The following is a 19,673-nucleotide window of genomic DNA, read 5'->3' as shown; positions in this document are numbered from 1 at the left end:
CATGAGGAATCCCATTATACCTCAGATCAGTGACTTTGTATCAGAGACTTCCTTGTTTGTATATTGGATTAAAGGTTTTGATTTCTACATTATATAATGGGGCAGAGGAGCCCATGCTGGAGGAGAGCAGGTAAAACTCACTATTGATGTCATCTTATAATAAATTCATAGGCCTTAATTATTTTTCTGCTAGTGGGTAAATTAATGATATATCTCACAACCTTTTAGATACTCTGAGTGGATCAAATATGATTGTATTTTTAAGTACGATGAAATAGATTCTTCGGCTGATAACCTGAGCTTTGGTCTTCTGGGTACTTATTCCAAATGGGAAAGGAGGCATGATGAAATCTCACTGAATGTTCTGACATGACCAGCTAAGAACACAAACAGCTTTAGCTCTGCATAGGACATAGTTTTACACCTATTTCATAACAACATATTCATAATGGCCAAAAGGTGGAATCAACCCTAAATGCCTATTGCCAGGTGAATGGATAAACAAAAGATGTTATATAAACATGTGAAGCCAGTATCCACAGCCACCATCACAGCCGCCTGGCCCATGCAGGTTTGCATTGGATTCAGACAGTCAGTAAAGAAACAACAGAACCACGAACTGGTGGGCCATCATCTTTAATCCTAGCTTGCACCCGGCGGGCAAGTAAAAACACACACTAGGTTCCAAAACCCACTCATTCAGTGCTCACAAAGCTAGTGACTTATTTGAGTTTCCTAGAATCAAAGGTTTCTAGCTCACCAGTCACTCAGCACTTCATCATCTTGGCTGCTTCCCCTGGCCTCCTCCACGTGGCCTTTCTCTGCTCTCCTCTCTATTGCTAATCTCAGGAACCGAGAGAGCAAACTCCAGGTTTGCTCCCATTTTATAGTGCAGAAATTAAAACATTTAATCCAATATACAAAATAGGGAAGTCTCTAATACAAAGTCACTTATCTGAGGCATGATGGGATTGTACCACCCCACATCAAAAAGGGTGGGAAAGGCTTAGTCCTAAAACCAAGCTTTAGGCTGCAAGGATCCTGCCTGCCCACAGCCCGCCCCCAACATACTTTAATATCACCTGGGTGATAGGCTTCCTTGTGGGCAGCACCATCTTTAACAAAGTGAGCATAATATATTCTATCTTCCCAACGAAACACAATAAAATATTATTCAGCCATCCTTAAAAAGAAAATAATTTCTGACATGTTACAACATAGCTGAACCCTGAGAATATTATGCTAATTAAAATAATCCAGTCATAAAAAGACAAACACTGAGGACTTCACTAACATGAAGTATATAGAGTAGTTAAATTTATATACAAAAAAAGTTAGATGTAGGTTGTCTGGGCCTAGATGAATAGAAAATGACAGGATGTTGTTTAATGGTATAAACAGTTTTAGTTTTCCAGATGAAAAGAATACTAAAGATTAATTATACCAAATTAAAAGTCTAATTAATACTATTAAAATATGCATTTAAAAGTGACTGAGATAATAACTTCAATGTCATGTGTACTTTACCACAGTTAAAAAAATAGATTTACATAAAATAGATGGGAAGTATGGAAAAGTGCAGAGGCGTGGACACAGGAGCAGATGGACAGCTGTCAGAGGGACAGAGGAAGAGAGGACTAGATCAAAGAAGGTGAAGGGATTAGCCCAAAACATAAATAGATAAGACATAGATACTGACAACAGAGTGGCAATAGGCACAGGGAAAGAGGGGTGATGTAGAGGGAGGGAGACAAAGGGCAGAAAAGGTGGGCAGAAAGGGACAGTGGGGGTGGGGTGGAGAATGATGCAGAGTGTAGATGGTGGTATATTCAGTTGTATACTTGAAACCTGTATGGTCTGGTTACACAATACATGTTACATAATAAATTAAAAATAAATTTAAGAAAAAGAAAGATTGAGGCTAAAAGAATGTAAACAGAGAAAAATTGTATAAAAGATTGGGAGGTAGACAGAAAACAAAGATTTTTAAAAACTTACAGGTACCTCAAATACCATAATGCAATACATATAATAAAAATAAAGGCAGACACTATTATTGCTAAAATTATCACCATTGTGGCAGTAGGATGTCCTGGAAATTGGGAGAAGACACACAGGTGTCACTGGGAGACCCATTCCTGAGTCTCCTGCCCTTACTTTTCTCACCTGAGTGTCAGCTCCATCACTCACTGGCTTTGATGTAAAGACAAATCCAACTTTCCCTCTCAGATTCTTAAAACAATAATCCTTATTTATTTTCAATTATTTCTTCTTGTGCCACTTCAACCAATTAACAGGTTTGTGACTCTTACCTCCTCTATACCTAGGTGAGTGATTTTCAACCTTTTTCATCTCATGGCACACATAAAGTAATTATTAAAATACTGTGACACACCAAAAAATATGTATTTGTGGATATGAAAAAAATAGATATTATTTTAATTAATTCACACTGGATGGCTATTACTGTGTAGGCTGTTGTCATTTTTTTAAATTTTATAATCTAAGGAAAAATAGGTCAGTGCCACTGACTAACTAGCAAAGTGTTTTAAAAATTCTTACTGCACACCAGTGAAAATTGCTGCCTTAGTTCATCTCCCTCATTCTCTCTCTTGTTTTTCCTCCTTTTTTCCTTTTCACCCTCCATCCCTCCTTGTTTCTCTGTCACACCCACTAAGTCTCACATTTTGCTCACCCCTCCCTCCATGTTTGTGGACCATCTCCTCCCATTTCCAGCTAGGGCCAGTTCTTTCTCACCCCAGTGGAGGACGATGTCCTGGCCTCCCAGGCTGCTGTGCTTTACTCAGCAATTCAGGTTAGCCTCCCCCAGCCACAACGTCCAGGGTTACTCGGAGATACCACATCTCGTCAGCATTGGACAGGATGTCACCTTGATGAGTTCCTGGATGCTTCTGCTCACCCCTCATCCACATCACCCATACAGGTTTGAGGTAAAATCCTGAGACATGGCACACCAGCAGCAGATGACCAGGCAAAGGAGGGGGGCCACTGGAAAGCCAGGCCTCGGGCTTCACTGGGGCAGAAAGGAGCAGGACAGTGTCACATTATGATTCTAATCTAGACCATAGGGGCTCAGAAACCCACTCGTTTGAATAGTGACCCTTCCCACTTGTTTGAAAACAAAATAATTTATTGTTTAAGCCACTCCTCTTTTAGGTGTCCTGTAGTTTTGAATTAAAAGAGATGGTATTACTTGAAAGAGAAAAGTATTGGAGAGAGAACAGGACTATCCTTGTTTCTGCAGTTTCACCTTCCCTGCACCGAGAGTGACCAAGGGTTATCAAGGCAGACTTCTGATGGAAGATTCTCTATGATACTAGAGATACCTTGGTATGAAGAGAGGGAAGTGTGCAGTTCCTCTGTGCTCTGCGGCCGCCCTCCGTGGCAGCACACAGGAATCTTCTGGAAGCTCAGGACCTCCACTCCTCCCAAATCTCCCCTCAGGAAGATTACTGTGGTCTCCCAGAATGCAGCTCACAGCTGCCTATAGCCTGGATTTCAAAGGGATCTAGATAGAGGAAAAACAGAGAAAAAGATATTTAAAAGGCAAGAGGAAGGATAGGGATAGAGAAACAATCTAAGGTGTTGGATTTGGGTGGGGAGAAAGGTTTGAGAAGTGAATTGAAGCCAAAAGCCAATTTAACAGCATCATGTGCCACACAATGGCTTTGCACTTAACATCAAACCACATACAAGAAGGTAGTCCCATAAGATTATAGTAAAGCTGAAAATTTCTTATTTGCCTAGTGACTTTTTTTGCCATAATAACAACATTGCTCATGTATTTGTGGTGATGATGGGGTCAAATCTCCATTGTGTTGCCAGTTGTAAAGAAGAGTAACGATGTAATACGTATAGTACATGATATGTGAGAATGGTAGTAAATGATGCTACTAGTGTATGTGTTTATTATACTTTTAATTGCTATTTTAGAATGTACATTTTCTACTTACAAGAAAGAAGTTTATGAAACACAGTATGCCGTGTCAGATCAGCAATAATTTTATCTCTTTCATATTTACTGCATCACTTGATTGGATAGTTATCTCTTTTGCTTGATTTAATGTCTATATACCTTTTACACTAATGTGCTATACTGGATTTTAGTTTCTTAGCAATATACCACAGAAAATAGTCTGTGGTAGCAACCTTATCTAGGTTTGTTTAAGTGCACTTGATGATAGTTACACAACAATAAAATTGTCTAGCAATGTATTTTTTAGAATATGTCCTCAATGTCAAGTAGTATATAGCTGTTTTCAGAGATTTTTCTTATTAAAATATTCGTTGATTGATTTCAGAAAGAGAGAGAGGAAGACATCAATTTGTTTTTTACTCACTGATGCACCCATTGGTTGAGTCTTCTATATGACCTGACGGAAAACAAACCTGCAACTTTAGCATATCAGGATGATGCTCTAAAACAGTGGTCCCCAACTCCCAGGTTGTGGACCGGTACTGGTCCGTGGGCCATTTGGTACTGATCTGCAAAGAAAGAATAAATAACTTACATTATTTCCATTTTATTTATATTTAAGTCTGAATGATGTTTTATTTTTAAAAAATAACCAGATTCCCTCTGTTAAATCCATCTAAGACTCCCTCTTGATGCTTGTCTCAGTCACGTGATACATTTATCCATCCCACCCTAAAGGTCGGTCCATGAAAATACTTTCTGACATTAAACCGGTCCGTGGCCCAAAAAAGGTTGAGGACCACTGCTTTAAAGAATTGAGCTACCCAGCCAGGGCTATTTAGAGACTTTTCAGCAAGAAGAGAACAGGGAAGGTATACATGTCATAAATGGTGGGGAAGAGCTATTATGGTAAAGAACAGTGGGTGAGAAGAAAGAAGAAGGTAATGCGAGGAGCAGGGTGGTGAAGTCAGGAGGAAGTACACATTCCAGGATGAATGGGAGAATTACATTGAGAGGAGGAGCAGGCAGGAGATGCCTGAGGAGATGGACTGGAAACAAAGGAAGTCACACTTAAATTCACTCAGGGATAGGGTGGGGAAAGTGGTGGTTTAGGGCTTGGAATTTAAGAGTGAAAGAGTTAGACACAAACAAAGGGGAATCTTCATCAGATAAGAGTGCAAGAAGCAAGAGAAATCTGAAGTACTTTGTGGAGTCTAAGAGGAGGACTGCTCTAGATAAATGTGTGCATATAGTTGGCTAAAATGGGAAAGAGGAGAGAAACATCCTAGGGTGCAGTAGCATGAATCTAGAGAGAGAGAGAGAGAGAAAGACAGAGAGACAGACAGAGACAGAGAGAGAGAGAGAGAGAGAGAAGTTATTGGTAATCTACTCAGATCAGAGGACTGAACAAACATGTCATCTGAAAGTCACTGACATGATCCTGTACTACCTGAAGGAATCAGATGACATTGAACCAGAATATTTCCTCCAGCTAAATCACCTTCACATTACTGAAGTTTCCCTTGGACCCAGGCTTCAGGACAATGATAGTGCTTGAGTCTCTATCCCAGCCTTGAATCTGCATATCATTCTGCCAGTCTGAGCCTTCATTTTGTTCCCAGGTGCTGTTCACAAATGATGATATCTGGATGACATAAAAAGAGGTTAGCTCTCAAAAAGCTGTGAGTAGTGAAGAGATAGTAAAAGTGAAAAGAAAGAAGAAGAAGCAGATAGGGAAAAACAAATAAAAACCAGAAAAATTGAGAAAAAAAGAAACAGTCTCAAAAACAAAATGGCAGAAACATTTGCCTGTATCAGGGCCTCTGGCTCCATCCTCAGCATCCAATATAGAAGAAGAGGGCTGGAGTTGGGCTGGAGACCACCCACACCCAGAGTTCTGGCCAGAATTACTCTTACCTTGCTCGTGTTTGTGCTCACTGTCACTACCTGGGATGAGATCTGTTAGCAGCAGAAGTGGAAAAAGCAGAATTTCACTGGTAGATAGAACTTTTGACTCTTAAAGCTGGTGTTTCATTTCAACTCAGCAAACTGTTGTTTCCTCGGTGCTCTATAGTGACTTCCTTTTCCAGGGACAAAATTCTACCTCATTTACGTTGGACATCATAAAGAAGTTCTGTCTTCCACAGCCTTGACCCTCCCATTCTGCCTGTCATTTCCACTCTAGCTCTTGAGTTCCAAATGTTCTTATTATCTTTCTAATTTACTGCAGTTTTCCTGATCTCAACTCTCTGTATACAACCTTGTAAAAGCCACCAAATGGTTTTCTTTTCCTTTTTCTTTCTTTTTCTTTTTAGATGAGAAAAGAGGGGATAGTGAGGCCAACTTCCACATGAGATCCAACTAAGATCCACCAAGCAACCCCATCAGGAGCCGATGCTTGAGTACCAGGCTATATTTACTGCCTGAGGCTGTTGTGCTCTAACTGAGCAATCCTCAGTGCCCAGGGCCATGCTAGAACCAGTAGGACCACTGCTTGTGGAGTAGGGAAAAGATGATGGTTGCTTCTCCTGTGTGCCCTAACCAGGAATTGAAACCTGGACGACCATACATTAAGCCAATGCTCTTCTCCCTGAGCCACTGGCCAGGGCCCACTATGTGGTTTTGAAAGCTTATTTTGCCTCCTCAGTCTTAAATTGTAACATCTTTTACATTGGAAGGGACTGTTACACAATCACCTGCTTTAATTTAGGAAAATTATTTTGGTTCATTTATACAATTCAATCTTCCTCAGTATGACCTTGTCTTCTCCTGCTCTTTGCCTTTACTTCTTCTCCGCATTCTCAATGGCTCCTCTTTCTCATTTTATCCCCTTGTCTCATTGCCCTAGCCCTACATTTCTGTGGCGTGTGTTGGTGACCATTTACAAAAGGCAAAGCATTTATTTTCTTCATGTTTTTAATGTTTTTAGTTCTCCCAACACTTTTAAATTGATTTTAAAGAGAGAAAAGACAAGAGATAGAGAAACAGAAACAATAATGCAAACATTATTTATGCATTCATTGGTTGATTCATATATGTGCCATGACCAGGGTTTGAACCTGTGATCTTGCTTTATCAGGATGATATGATACCTGGCTGAGGCCTTGAAGAGAAAATTTTTAAACATTTGCATCAGCTAAAGTACTGCAGACCCAAATTCTAAAGTTAATAAGGTAAATACTACTTTATTATTTATTATTTATTCTCAAAGTAATATTATCTTATGCCTTAGCAATTGTTGAAAAGGAAATTTGCATATACTACTAGTACATGACATTCTTTTCAGTAGCTCTTGACCTTTGGAAGTTTGAGTAACAAATTTTTATGAGACAACCAGAACTTTGGTAGAAATGCTATGTATGGCTTCAGACTAAGTCAGAGATAACTTATATTATTTTGTCTACCAGTTTATTTTCTGGTTTTCTGCTTATTTTCTGCACCTTTTTACTCTGGCCCCCCTCCCCAAACCTTCACCCTTCACACAATTTTCAGTTCATTCTCTGTATCTATGATTCTTTTTTCTATTTTTGTAGTTTATTTTGTTCATTAGATTTTACACATAAGTGAGATCATATGGTATTTGTTGTTCTCTGGTTGGCTTATTTCACTTAGCATAATACTCTCCAGGTTTACCCATGCTGTCACAAAAGGTAAGATTTTCTCCTTTTAATAGCTGAGTAGTATTCCATTGTGTAAAAGTAACACAGGTTTTTAATCCCCTCATTTATTTATGGTCTGCTTCTAAATCATGGCCATTTTATTTTTTTATTTTTTATTTATTTTTTATTTATTTTTATTTTTTTATTTTTTTGCATTTTTCTGAAGCTGGAAACAGGGAGAGACAGTCAGACAGACTCCCGCATGCGCCTGCCCGGGATCCACCCGGCATGCCCACCATGGGGTGATGCTCTGCCCACCAGGGGGTGATAATCTGCCCATCCTGGGCGTCGCCATGTTGCGACCAGAGCCACTCTAGCGCCTGGGGCAGAGGCCACAGAGCCATCCCCAGCGCCCGGGCCATGTTTGCTCCAATGGAGCCTTGGCTGCGGGAGGGGAAGAGAGAGACAGAGAGAAAGGCACGGCGGAGGGGTGGAGAAGCAAATGGGTGCTTCTCCTATGTGCCCTGGCCGGGAATCGAACCTGGGTCCTCTGCACAGCTCTAAATAAATGATCTAAAAAGAAAATTAATAAAACAATATTGGCCTTAAATGACATGTTAGATAAATGGACATAACTATATTTACAGAGCCTTTCATCACAGAACATCAGATCATACATTCTTCTCAAGGGCACACTGGACATTCTTAAAGCTCAATTATATGTTGGGTCACAAAACTGGCCTCCACAAATTATAAAAGGTTGAACTTATATGAAGCATATTCTCTGACCACAATGTTTTGAGATTAGAATTAAATTGCAAAAACCAACTAAGGAAATCCACAGAAATGTGCAAGGTAAACAACATACTATTAAATAATGACCAGGTCAAAGAAAAAACAAAGGAGAGATTGAAAGATATATAGACACAAATATGAATGACAATACAACATATTAAAACTTCTGAGATTCAATCAAAGCAGTAATAAAAGGGAAGTTTATATCATTCCAGGCTTATTTCAAAAAATAAGAAGTATTCCTCCAAGTAAACAGTCTAACATTACTTTTTTTTTTTGTGAAGCTGGAAATGGGGGGAGACAGTCAGACAGACTCCCGCATGCGCCCGACTGGGATCCACCCGGCACGCCCACCAGGGGTGACGCTCTGCCCACCAGGGGGCAATGCTCTGCCCCTCTGGGGCGTCGCTCTGCAGTGACCAGAGCCACTCTAGCACCTGGGGCAGAGGCCAAGGAGCCATCCCCAGCGCCCGGGCCATCTTTGCTCCAATGGAGCCTTGGCTGCAGGAGGGGAAGAGAGAGACAGAGAGAAAGGAGGGGGGGTGGAGAAGCAAATGGACGCTTCTCCTATGTGCCCTGGCTGGGAATCGAGCCCGGGTGCCCCACACGCCAGGCCGACGCTCTACCACTGAGCCAACCAGCCAGGGCTAACATTACATTTTAAAGAAGTAGAAACACCCCTGACTAGTTTCACTATAGATAAAGGAGAAACAACTCATATAAAGAAAATTAGAAATAAAAAAGAATTTACTATACACATTGTAGATATACAAAGGATCATACTAGAACACTATGAGAGACTATATGCCACCAAAATCAATAACTCATAAAAAAATGGATAATTTCCTAGAACTATATACAACCTTCTTAGACTGAATCATAAGATATTGCAAGACCTAAATAAACCAATAAATAGTGAGGAAATTAAAACAAATGCAAAAAATTATCCCCAAAATAAAAGTTTATGACCAGATGGCTTTACTAGTGAATTTTACCAAGCATTCAAAAAAGATATGATACCCATCTTTCTCAAACTCTTCTAGAAATTTGAAATAAAGGCCATACTTTTTAACATATTTTACGAAACCAACATAACCCTGATACCAACACGTGGCAAGGAAAACACAAAATAGAAAGCTACAAATATCTCTGATGAATACAAACCCAAAAATCTTAAACAAAATACTAACAAAATGAATATAACAACATAACAATACCTTAAAAAATAAGACATCACAGTTCAATGGGATTTTTTTCTGGGCATGAGAATCGTTAAACACATACAAATCAATCAATGTAATACAACATGTTAACCAAATACAGGGCAAAAAAAAAATCCTTTCAATAGATGTGTAAAAGACATTCTGTAAAATGCAACATTTATTTATGATTGAAAAACAATAAGTTATATATCATATAAAAGAAAACTACATCAACATAGTAATGGTGAAATATGAAAATTCTCAGCCAGTATTATGCTCCATTGTAAAAAACTGAAAGCTTTTTTTTTTTTTAAATCAGAAAAAAAAGCTTGTTTACTATTACCACTCTTATTCAACATAGTTCTGGAAGTTCTAGACAGAGCAATCAGGCCAATAAAGGGAATAAAAGGCATCCAATCAGAGAAAAAGAAGTAAAAGTGTCACTTTTGCAGATGACATAATTTTATATATAGAAAACCCTTCAAAACTCTTAGAAACAATAAATACTGTAAAGTACCAGAATATAAAAAAAAATCTGCTGCTTTTTTATATACCAACAATGAATCCTTAAAAAATAAAATTTAAAAAACCACTTTTTTTTTTTTTTACAATTGCAACAAAAATAATAAAATATTTAGGAATAAACTTAGGGAAGTATGTAAAGCACCTATTTACTGAAAACTACAAAGCTGTAATAAAAGAAATGATAAATTTTCATTGAAATTAAAAGATTACTTTATGTTCATGGATTGAAAGAATCAACATAGTTGAAATGGCTATATTACCCAAAGCAATATACAGATTTAATGCAATTCCCATTAAAATCCCAATGTCATTTTTTTAAAGAAATAGAACAGAAAATTATCAGATTTTTATGTAATCACAAAGATCCTGAATAACCAATGCCAAGTGAATAAAAAAAAATGAAGTCAGAAGTATCACAGTAGTTGACTTCAAATTATACCACAGAGCCACAATAAAGGAGCATATTGGCAATAAATCAAAGTAATCAATGGGACAAAACTGAGAGTCCCGAAATAAAATCACTTGTATAAGGGCAAATAATTTTTGACAAAGAAGCCAGAAACAGAAAATGAAGAAAAACCATCTCTTCAAGTTGTGCTGAGAAACTGAAAACCACATTTAGAGGAATGATATAGATTACTGTTAAAATGAACTCAAACTAGATCAAAAACCTAAATATAAGACCAAGAAAAATAGAAGACAAGATGGCGCTGGAGTACGTGGACGTACCAACATCCACCTCCCAGAACCAAAATGGATTACAAACTAATTTTAAGAACTATCATCTGGAAAAACCAACTTTGGACTAAACTGAGAGGACTCTTCAACCGAGGAACACTGATGAAGCCACACCGAGACTCCTTAGTGTATCCCAAGGTTTTCTTTACCACGCCACAGTTGCAGAGCTCCAGGGAAAAACAACCTGGTCTCACCTCTCCAGGCAGAGGAGAACAGAAGCTCCATCTCCACACATGCTGCAGATGGCTTTTCCAGTCTACCTGAATCATTACCAGTTAGAAGCAGTGGTCACTGGGACTTGGATTTGAGCTGCAAAGTATAGAATTATGACAACAATTCCAGTGTCATGCAGACTTTTCCTGGATATGGACTTTTCCTGGACTCCTGCTCCTTGTGACAGCTCTAAACAGACTGAACTGGGGTTGGGTTGCATTTTTCAGTGATTTGGCATGGTGATGGTGCCAATTTGGACTTGGTGAACATGTTAAGGACACTACTCTTTTATGGATTCTTGCTGTATTGGGCAAGAGTTTGCTTAAAGGCTTTAATCACTGTAAAAAAAAATAGAAGACTGGATAAAGAAGATGTGGCACATATACACCATGGTATACTATTCAGCCATAAGAAAAGATGACATCAGATCATTTACAACAAAATGGTGGGATCTTGATAACATTATATGAAGTGAAATAAGTAAATCAGAAAAAAACAAGAACTGTGGGATTCCATACATTGGTGGGACATAAAAATGAGACTAAGAGACATGGACAAAAGTGTGGGGGTTATGGGGGGTGGGAGGAGGGAAGGAGGGAAAGCGGGAGGGGGAGGGGGAGGGGCACAAAGAAAACTAGATAGAAGGTGACGGAGGACAATCTGACTTTGGGTGATGGGTATGCAACATAATTGAATGACAAGATAACCTGGACATGTTTTCTTTGAATATATGTACCCTGATTTATTGATATCACCTGATTAAAATTAATAAAAATTTATTTATTAAAAAGAAAAGACTAAGAAAAATAAATTACATAATGAAAACTTGAATAACTATACCTACAGACCATGGTCTTAGAGTGGATATTATGCATTTGACCACAAAGGAAGAGAAATAAAAGCAAAAATAAATGATTGGAACTACATCAAACTAAAAAGTTTCTGTATAGTGAAACAGACTACCAGCAAACAATAGTACAGCCAACCAAGTGAGAGAAGATATTTGTAAATAGCTCTGACAAGGGGTTAAAATCCAAAAAGGGTTAAGAACTCAAACAAATCAATACCAAAGAACAAACAATCCAATAAAAATTAGCAGAGGACATCAACAGACACTTTTCCCAAGAAAACATACAAACGACCAACAGGTATATGATTGTCAACTTCACTTCCTATTAGGGAGATGAAAATCAAAACTATAGTGAGATAGTTCCTCACATTGTTACAATGGCTATTACCAACAAAACAAGTAATAATAAGAGTTGAAGAAGTTGTGGAGAACAATAAACCCTCATTCACTGCTGATGAAAATGAAAACTAGAGTCACTATGGAAAACAGTGTGAAGGCTCCTCAAAAAATTAAGAATAGTATTACTATATTACCCAGTGGTCCACTTCTAGGCATCTACACAAAATATTTAAAATTATTTATTTGCAATTATTTAGATAGCTGTATGTTCATTGCAGCATTATTTATGGTGCCCAAGACATGGAAACAACCAAAGAGTCATTTCATAGATAATTGGATAAAGAAGACATAGTACCGATACACTATGGAATACTACTCAGCCATAGGAGAAGATGAAATATTGTTATTTACAACAACAGAAGTAGATTTTGAGGATATAATGCTAAGCAAAGTAAGTCAGACAGAAAAAGTCAGGAACTATATGATCTTGTTCACATTAGTGACATAAAACTGAAGCAACAGACCCTGGCCAGTTGGCTCAGTGGTAGAGCATCAGTCTGGCGTGCAGGAGTCTCAGGTTCGATTCTCTGCCAGGGCACACAGGAGAAGTGCCCATCTGCTTCTCCACCCCTCCCCTTCTCCTTCCTCTCTGTCTCTCACTTCCCCTCCCGCAGCCAAGGCTCTATTGGAGCAAAGTTGGCCCGGGCACTGAGGATGGCTCTATGACCTCTGCCTCAGGCTCTAGAATGGCTCTGGTTGCAACAGAGCAATGCCCCAGATGGGCAGAGCATCACCCCCTGGTGGGCATGCCAGGTGGATCCCAGTCAGGTGCATGTGAGATCTGTCTGACTGCCTCCTCATTTCCAACTTCAGAAAAATACAAAAACAAAAACAAAAGCAAAACTGAAGCAACAAATAAACAAGAAAAATACAAACATACACTCAGACACAGAGAATAGAACAAGAAAAACACAAACATACACTCAGACACAGAGAATAGTATGGTGGTTACCAGAGGAAAGGGTGTGGGAAAGTAGTAAGAGTTAGCAGGATACAAGTATGTTGTGATGGAATAAGATTTGACTTTGGGTTGTGAACACACAAGGCAAAATACAGATAAGGTGTTACGGAACATACATTTGAATCTTATATAGTTTCATTAATCAATGTCACCTCAATAAATTTAATTAAGAAACCAAATAACTATTGGCAGAAAAAGGAAATAATATGCTTATAGAAACACGTATCAAAGACAAAAGTTAGTTTTTGAAAAATTTATAAAATTGTTAAATACCTGTCAAAATTAGAAAGAGAAAGAAAATGTGAGAAAGAGAATAAATTTTCAAGACCTGGAAAAAAGGGTACATAACTGTGAACCCTCCAGACATTAACATGATAATTAATAAATATTATGCACAGCGCCAACAATAAATTGGACATTGAAAACTTGGACAAATTCTTGAAAAACACAACATAAAAAATATGACACAAGAATAAGTAGAGATATATAATTTGAATAAAGGTATATTTATTTTTTAATTAGCTGTGAGGTTTACACCCTACTCAAAAAATTGTATTCCAACATATATGGCTTCACAGATGAATTACACAGAATAGTAACAGTAAAACAACACACAAACCATATCTGAAAATAGAAATATGGAAAATATTTCTTGCTTCAATTTATGAGGCAAACAATCCTTAATAGAATTACTTACCAGAAAAGTTACAGATAATAAGTAACAATATATTATAAACAAAATATTACCAACTGAATCCATATACATACATTAAGAACAAGAGAGATATGGTATAGAAACACAATTTTATTTTACCATTTGATTATTAATAATTGTGATTTACTATATTAAGGACAAAATATAAAATATCTTGTTATTTCAAGAGAGGCAGAATTAACACCTAATAAAATTTAATAGCTATTTATAAAAACAGTAATAATGATAAATATTTGGGAAATTGAAAGAAAATGTTTTTAATTTTATGAAAAATACTCACAAACTCTTAACAGTAATTATAATAACTAATGTTAACTCCTGATTAATTCTTATCTAATATGTTATTTAAACAGGAAGAATGTCAGCAGTCAGTTTTCCTCATCGTTACTAGGCTCATAGCCAGTGCAGTTGGGCAAGACAATACAATAAAGGATTAAAAGAAACAATTGGATTTTTCATATTTATAGATGTCATAAAAGTATGCATAGACTATCCAGGAGGAACTACAGATAAAATATAAAAGTTCCTCATGTAATTTTATAGATATTGGAAGCTAAGTATAAATATTTTAAATATATTTTTATATTTAAAAATATCACAGGAACACATATCCATGCACACACACTATCGCCAAAAAAGAGTAAGTTGAAAAGCTCATGTATCATGAAACCGAAATTCTCTTTCTAAAAGCCATTTATTTAGAAGACACATGAAAATCATGAGTAAATTAACATGTTCTAAGCTGAGGACACTTAGAGAAAAATCATGAGTTCAGGAAACTACATTGGAGAGATGTTGATTTGGGGTAGGAAGAAATTAAGAAGAACAAAGAAAATATAAGAACATGAAAAGACTGTTGCAAGTCATGGGACGGCAAAGAAATCAGAATTTTTAAGGAATTTAAAGACTAAACTAAATTGATTTAAAAGGAACAATGAAAGCTGGGTTTATATAACTAGGTATTCAGAGGTAGCTAAGTCTCCACGAAGAGCAGGATTTGATCTTTAGCTCTGTCAATTCATCATTCTGTTTATTTGTGCGCTTTATTCCTGGTCAGCTTTACTCATGGAAAAAAATTCTCTGGCAATCTTGAGCTTTGAAGGGTGGCATACATACCGTCCAGACAAAAAAGACCCCATCTTTTCTCATCCAACAAATATAATCAGTCAGTGTTAGCGGAATTGGACCAAATTAAGTCGCATACTCATTGTGAACAGATTATTCCAACCTAGCAGCCTTCCATCTGAGGTTGAATTTACCCCCTAAAGGGCATTTGGCAGTATCTGAAGATATATAGAGTAGCCAGAATTAGAAATATACTACTGGCTTCTTGTGAGTAGAGATGCCGCTAAAATTTCTATGGTGCACAGGACAACCCTCCATAACAAAGAATCATCTGCCCCCAAATATCAATAGTAAAAGGCTGAGAAATCTTTAGAACAGGAGTTTTCTAACTTAAATGTATATCAGAATAATCAAAAAGGTTTGTTAAAACACAGCTTTTTAGTTTCCTTTTTTAGGGGTTCTTCTATGTAGTAAGTTATAGCGGGGTCTGAAAATTATTTTTCCTAACAAAGTCATAGGTACTGCTGCTGGTGGTAACTCATAGTCCACACTCCAAGAAACACGGATTATTTAGAACCCTTGATTTTAGCTGAGGGTACAGTAAAGCATACAACAACAGGCCTACTCTTACAAGATGAGGTGGAGTTTAATGCATTCTGGAGAAGTAACCCACTATTCTAATGCCGAGAGGATAAACCTATATATTTTTAGCCATTTCCTTCCCATCTCAATTTCTAAAATCGACATTGTCCTAAGATTTTCAGGTGGAAGAAAAGCTTCCAGAACACCTCACTTCTCCAAAAGTTATTCTTGCTCTGACTTCCCCTTTTAAATTCTATACGAAATAAATTTAAATGCTTTCCACCTTTCTCCTGCTGCTGTTTTAACCAAATGAATTTGGATTTTTTAAGTAGTGATTTTAGAAAACTATGGAGTAAGCCAGTGGTGCAATTCAGTCAGTTTGCACTGGATCAGCAGAACTGATACCTTATATGATATTTTGTTAAGTTTGGCAAACTGGTTGTTAAAATGGCACTTGTGGTTAGGGTTCTATCCAATGTGGACTCCTGGCAGCCACTCAATGTGGAAATCACAAGTTAACATTCCTTACTCTTTTTTAACATTAATCTGTGCAACATCATACTCTAAAGCACCTGTGGTAATGTTCATTCCGTCCATAGGTAAATAAAAATTGCAACTGAGGATGCAAATCATAAAGCAATATGGAAATATTTTTTCATTATTTATTTATTTATTTACTGTGACAGAGACAGAGAGAGAGAGAGACAGAGGGACAAACAGACAGGAAGAAATAGAGATGAGAAGCATCAATTCTTCATTGTGGCATCTTGTTTGTTCATTGATTATTTTTTCATATGTGCCTTCACTGGGGTTGGGGGGCTACAGCAGAATGAATGACCCCTTAACTCAAGTCAGTGACATTGGGCTCTAGCCAGCGACCTTGGGTTTCAAGCTAGTCACCTTTGGGCTCAAGGGAGAGACCATGGGGTTATATCTTTGATCCCATGCTCAAGCCAGCAACACCGCACACATGCTGTTGAACCTTGCTCAAACCGGATGGGCCCACACTCAAGCTGGTGACCTCAGAGTTTCAAACATTGGTCCTCTGCATCCCAGTCCAATGCTCTATCCACTGTTCCACCACCTGATCAGGCTGAAAATATTTTAAATAATGGTTTTATTGCTTTTTGTCAAGTATAATCAATGTTTTTCATGAATATTTCAAACTCTTTCTTATAACATAATCTAGTTTTATGTACCTCTTTTGTTGTTCTTATTTTAGTATTAAATGCATGAAATCATAAACTACCTTTTGGTATATCATTTTTTAATACTTAATATGCTAATTAAGGCAGAGAACCTGTTGTGAAATGATCTGAATCCTACCACTGGAATAAACAAAATAAGTAAGTAAGTAAATAGATAAGTAAAATATAAAAATCAAAGATCAAAATGAATTGATACACCACAAATCTCAAAGTCCCTGATGGCAAGAAAAGTCCTCTTGATTCTGACTTGACTACAGTGTGTCCGTAAAATCATGGTGCACTTTTGACCAGTCACAGGAAAGCAACAAAAGATCATAGAAATGTGAAATCTGCACCAAATAAAAGAAAAACTCTCCAGTTTCATACCTATTCAGTGCACTTTGATGTGGGCTCATGCACAGATTTTTTAGGGCTTCTTAGGTAGCTATCCCGTATAGCCTCTACAGACTCGTCACTGATTGGTGGGCCAAACTGCCGGTTTCCTTCAACTGCTTTTCCCACAGAGTAATGTTATTCCCATGTGGTGGCACTTCATAATAAACTCGCCTATATTCACGTTGCACTTTGGTCACGGATTCGAATTTAGCGAGCCGCAGAACACACTGAACTTTCTTCTGTACCGTCCACATCTCGACTGGCATGGCCGTGGGCTGCTCTGCTGTATACATGGTGTTACGCCATCATCTGCACATGTGCACATGCTGCCACATCATCCTACAGAATCTGGGAGGGTTTTCCTTTTATTTGGTGCAGATTTAACATTTTTATCGTCTTTTGTTGCTTTCCTGTGACTGGTCAAAAGTGCACCATTTCTTTATGGACACACTGTATTTAACAACTTCCTTGTATTATTATCAATCACACATCCTACTTCTCATTCATTCTCACTAAGAAATGAGGAGCAGAATCATATTCAGATAAATCTTTTAGGTAAACTCTAGTTATAGTATGGGCATGAAGGTGTTTTTTCAGAGGGGTTCAGGGCATAAAAATGGAGAACATGGTATATATACATATATATTTGCTATTTAAGAAATACTTTATTGATAATAAGAGGGAAATGTAAAATATCAAATATAAAGAATAAAAGGAGGAAGGAAGTAATTTTGAGGAAACCTATTAACATGGCAGCTATATCAACTCAGACAATTTTACTGAACCAATACATATGCAAGTTAAAAATCTTGCCATAAATCCATTTAGAACAAGCTTGGCCTCAAGGGACTTTCAAATACAAAAGAAAAACAAGTCACTGCTATGTTGAGGACACTGAGTGAAATGGATCTCTTCATGACACCAGACAAGGAAAGGTATTTCCATGTAGAGCTAGGGAAGGAGGAAGAAGCATCAGAAATGGCCTTGAGGGTTAGAAAGTCATCTAGATAGTGACAGAGAAATCACATTAAAATGATTGGTATCTCTGCAAACATAAGTATTCCAGTATAATTAAAGTTAGCTTACTTTGACGAAGGTTATTTCAGCACAAGCAGAATAAGTGGTTTGAAACAGGAAGACAAAGATACTTCACCATTAAATTATATACAGATGCTCCTTTATCTACAATGTAGAAACATGCCAAAATATCCATTGTAAATTGAAAGTATCGTATGTCAAAAAAGCATTTAATGCACCTGACTCAGTGGTAGTACAGTGGATAGAGCATCAGCCTGGGATGCAGAAGACCTAGGTTTGAAACCCCAAGGTCACCAGCTTGAGCATAGGTTCATCTGGCTTGAATGCAGGCTCATCAGTTTAAACGCTAGGTCACAAGCTTGCGTTGGGATCATACACATGACCCCATGGTTACTGGCAGACCTAAAAGGTCACTGGATTAAGCCCAAGATTGCAGGCTTGAGCAAGGGGTCACAGTTTTAGCTAGAGCCTCCCAGTAAAGGTACATATGAGAAATCATTCAATGAGCAATAAATGTGCTACAACTTTGAGTTAATGCTTCTCATCTCCCTTCTAGTCTGTCTGTCCCTATCTATCCCTCTATCCCCTAAAAGTAAAAATAAAAAAAACATTTAATGTAAGTAGCTTACTGTATAGTATAACTAAGCTTTGCATACCTTAAACATGCTCAAAACACATTAGCCTACATGTGGGCAATATCATCTAACACAATAAACACACAGTAGAATATTTGTGGTTTATCCTCATGATCTCATGACTCGTTGGTAGCTAAGGAAAAAATCAAAATTCAAGTACCATTTGTACTAAATATGTATTGCTTTCACACCACTATAAAGTAAACAAATGTCAGTCGGGGACCAACTGTACTTTATCTATTATAAGATACATTCTTTCTCTCATCTTACATCTCTGAAATCTGGTTGGAGTTCATCATTGATACCATCTTATAGTTCTTAATTCTTTTTCTCCTATTGTGTAAATTATGATATATCTCACAACCTATGAAAACTCTGAGTTGTTCAAATATGATAGTTATTTTATTAAATATGATGACATTGACTCCTGTGCTGACAACTTGAGCCTCTGGTCATCTGGTATTTATTCCAAACAGGAATGGAGAAATGATGAAATCTCACTGGAAATTCTGATATGACCTGTTAAGAACACAAGCAGTTTTAGTTCTACATAAGATATATTAGTACACCCATTTCATACCAGAATTATTCATAATGACCAAAAGATGAAATCAACCCAGATATCCATTGCCAGATGAATAGATAAACAAACAGGTTATATAAATACAATAGAATATTATTCAGTCTTTCTTAAAAAGAAAATAAATTCTGACACGTGCTACACATAACTGAACCATAAGTACATTATGCTAAATAAAGTAACCCAGTTATAAAAAAAAACAAAAACCCACCAAATAATGATCCTGCTGAGATGAGGTATGTAGAGTAGTCACAGT

The 19,673-nt window shown here is 37.3% G+C and overlaps 1 protein-coding gene across 3 annotated transcripts in view; it reads right to left on the bottom strand.

The window, feature by feature from the left end:
* Positions 1-346: 346 nt before the first annotated feature.
* Positions 347-19,673, bottom strand: part of LOC136400731 (T-cell surface glycoprotein CD1b-like) — a 25,905-nt gene continuing 6,578 nt past the window's right edge. The window contains exons 6-7 of one of the 3 annotated variants that reach the window (XM_066377880.1): positions 19,629-19,673; positions 18,325-19,356 (exon numbers count right to left, since the gene is read on the bottom strand). The exon at positions 19,629-19,673 is cut by the window's right edge and continues 36 nt beyond it. In XM_066377880.1, coding sequence (XP_066233977.1) covers position 19,673 — 1 coding nt within the window. In that variant the 3' untranslated portion in view covers positions 18,325-19,356; positions 19,629-19,672. Of the gene's footprint in view, positions 378-18,324; positions 19,357-19,628 lie in introns of those variants that run through there. The other 2 variants (XM_066377881.1, XM_066377882.1) reach the window with 2 other exon arrangements.

Source organism: Saccopteryx leptura, chromosome 3 (genome assembly GCF_036850995.1).
Source record: "Saccopteryx leptura isolate mSacLep1 chromosome 3, mSacLep1_pri_phased_curated, whole genome shotgun sequence".
Classification (NCBI taxonomy): Eukaryota; Metazoa; Chordata; class Mammalia; order Chiroptera; family Emballonuridae; genus Saccopteryx; species Saccopteryx leptura.
The sequence above is the reverse complement of the archived record's forward strand: the minus strand, read 5'-3'. Positions and strand labels throughout refer to the sequence as shown.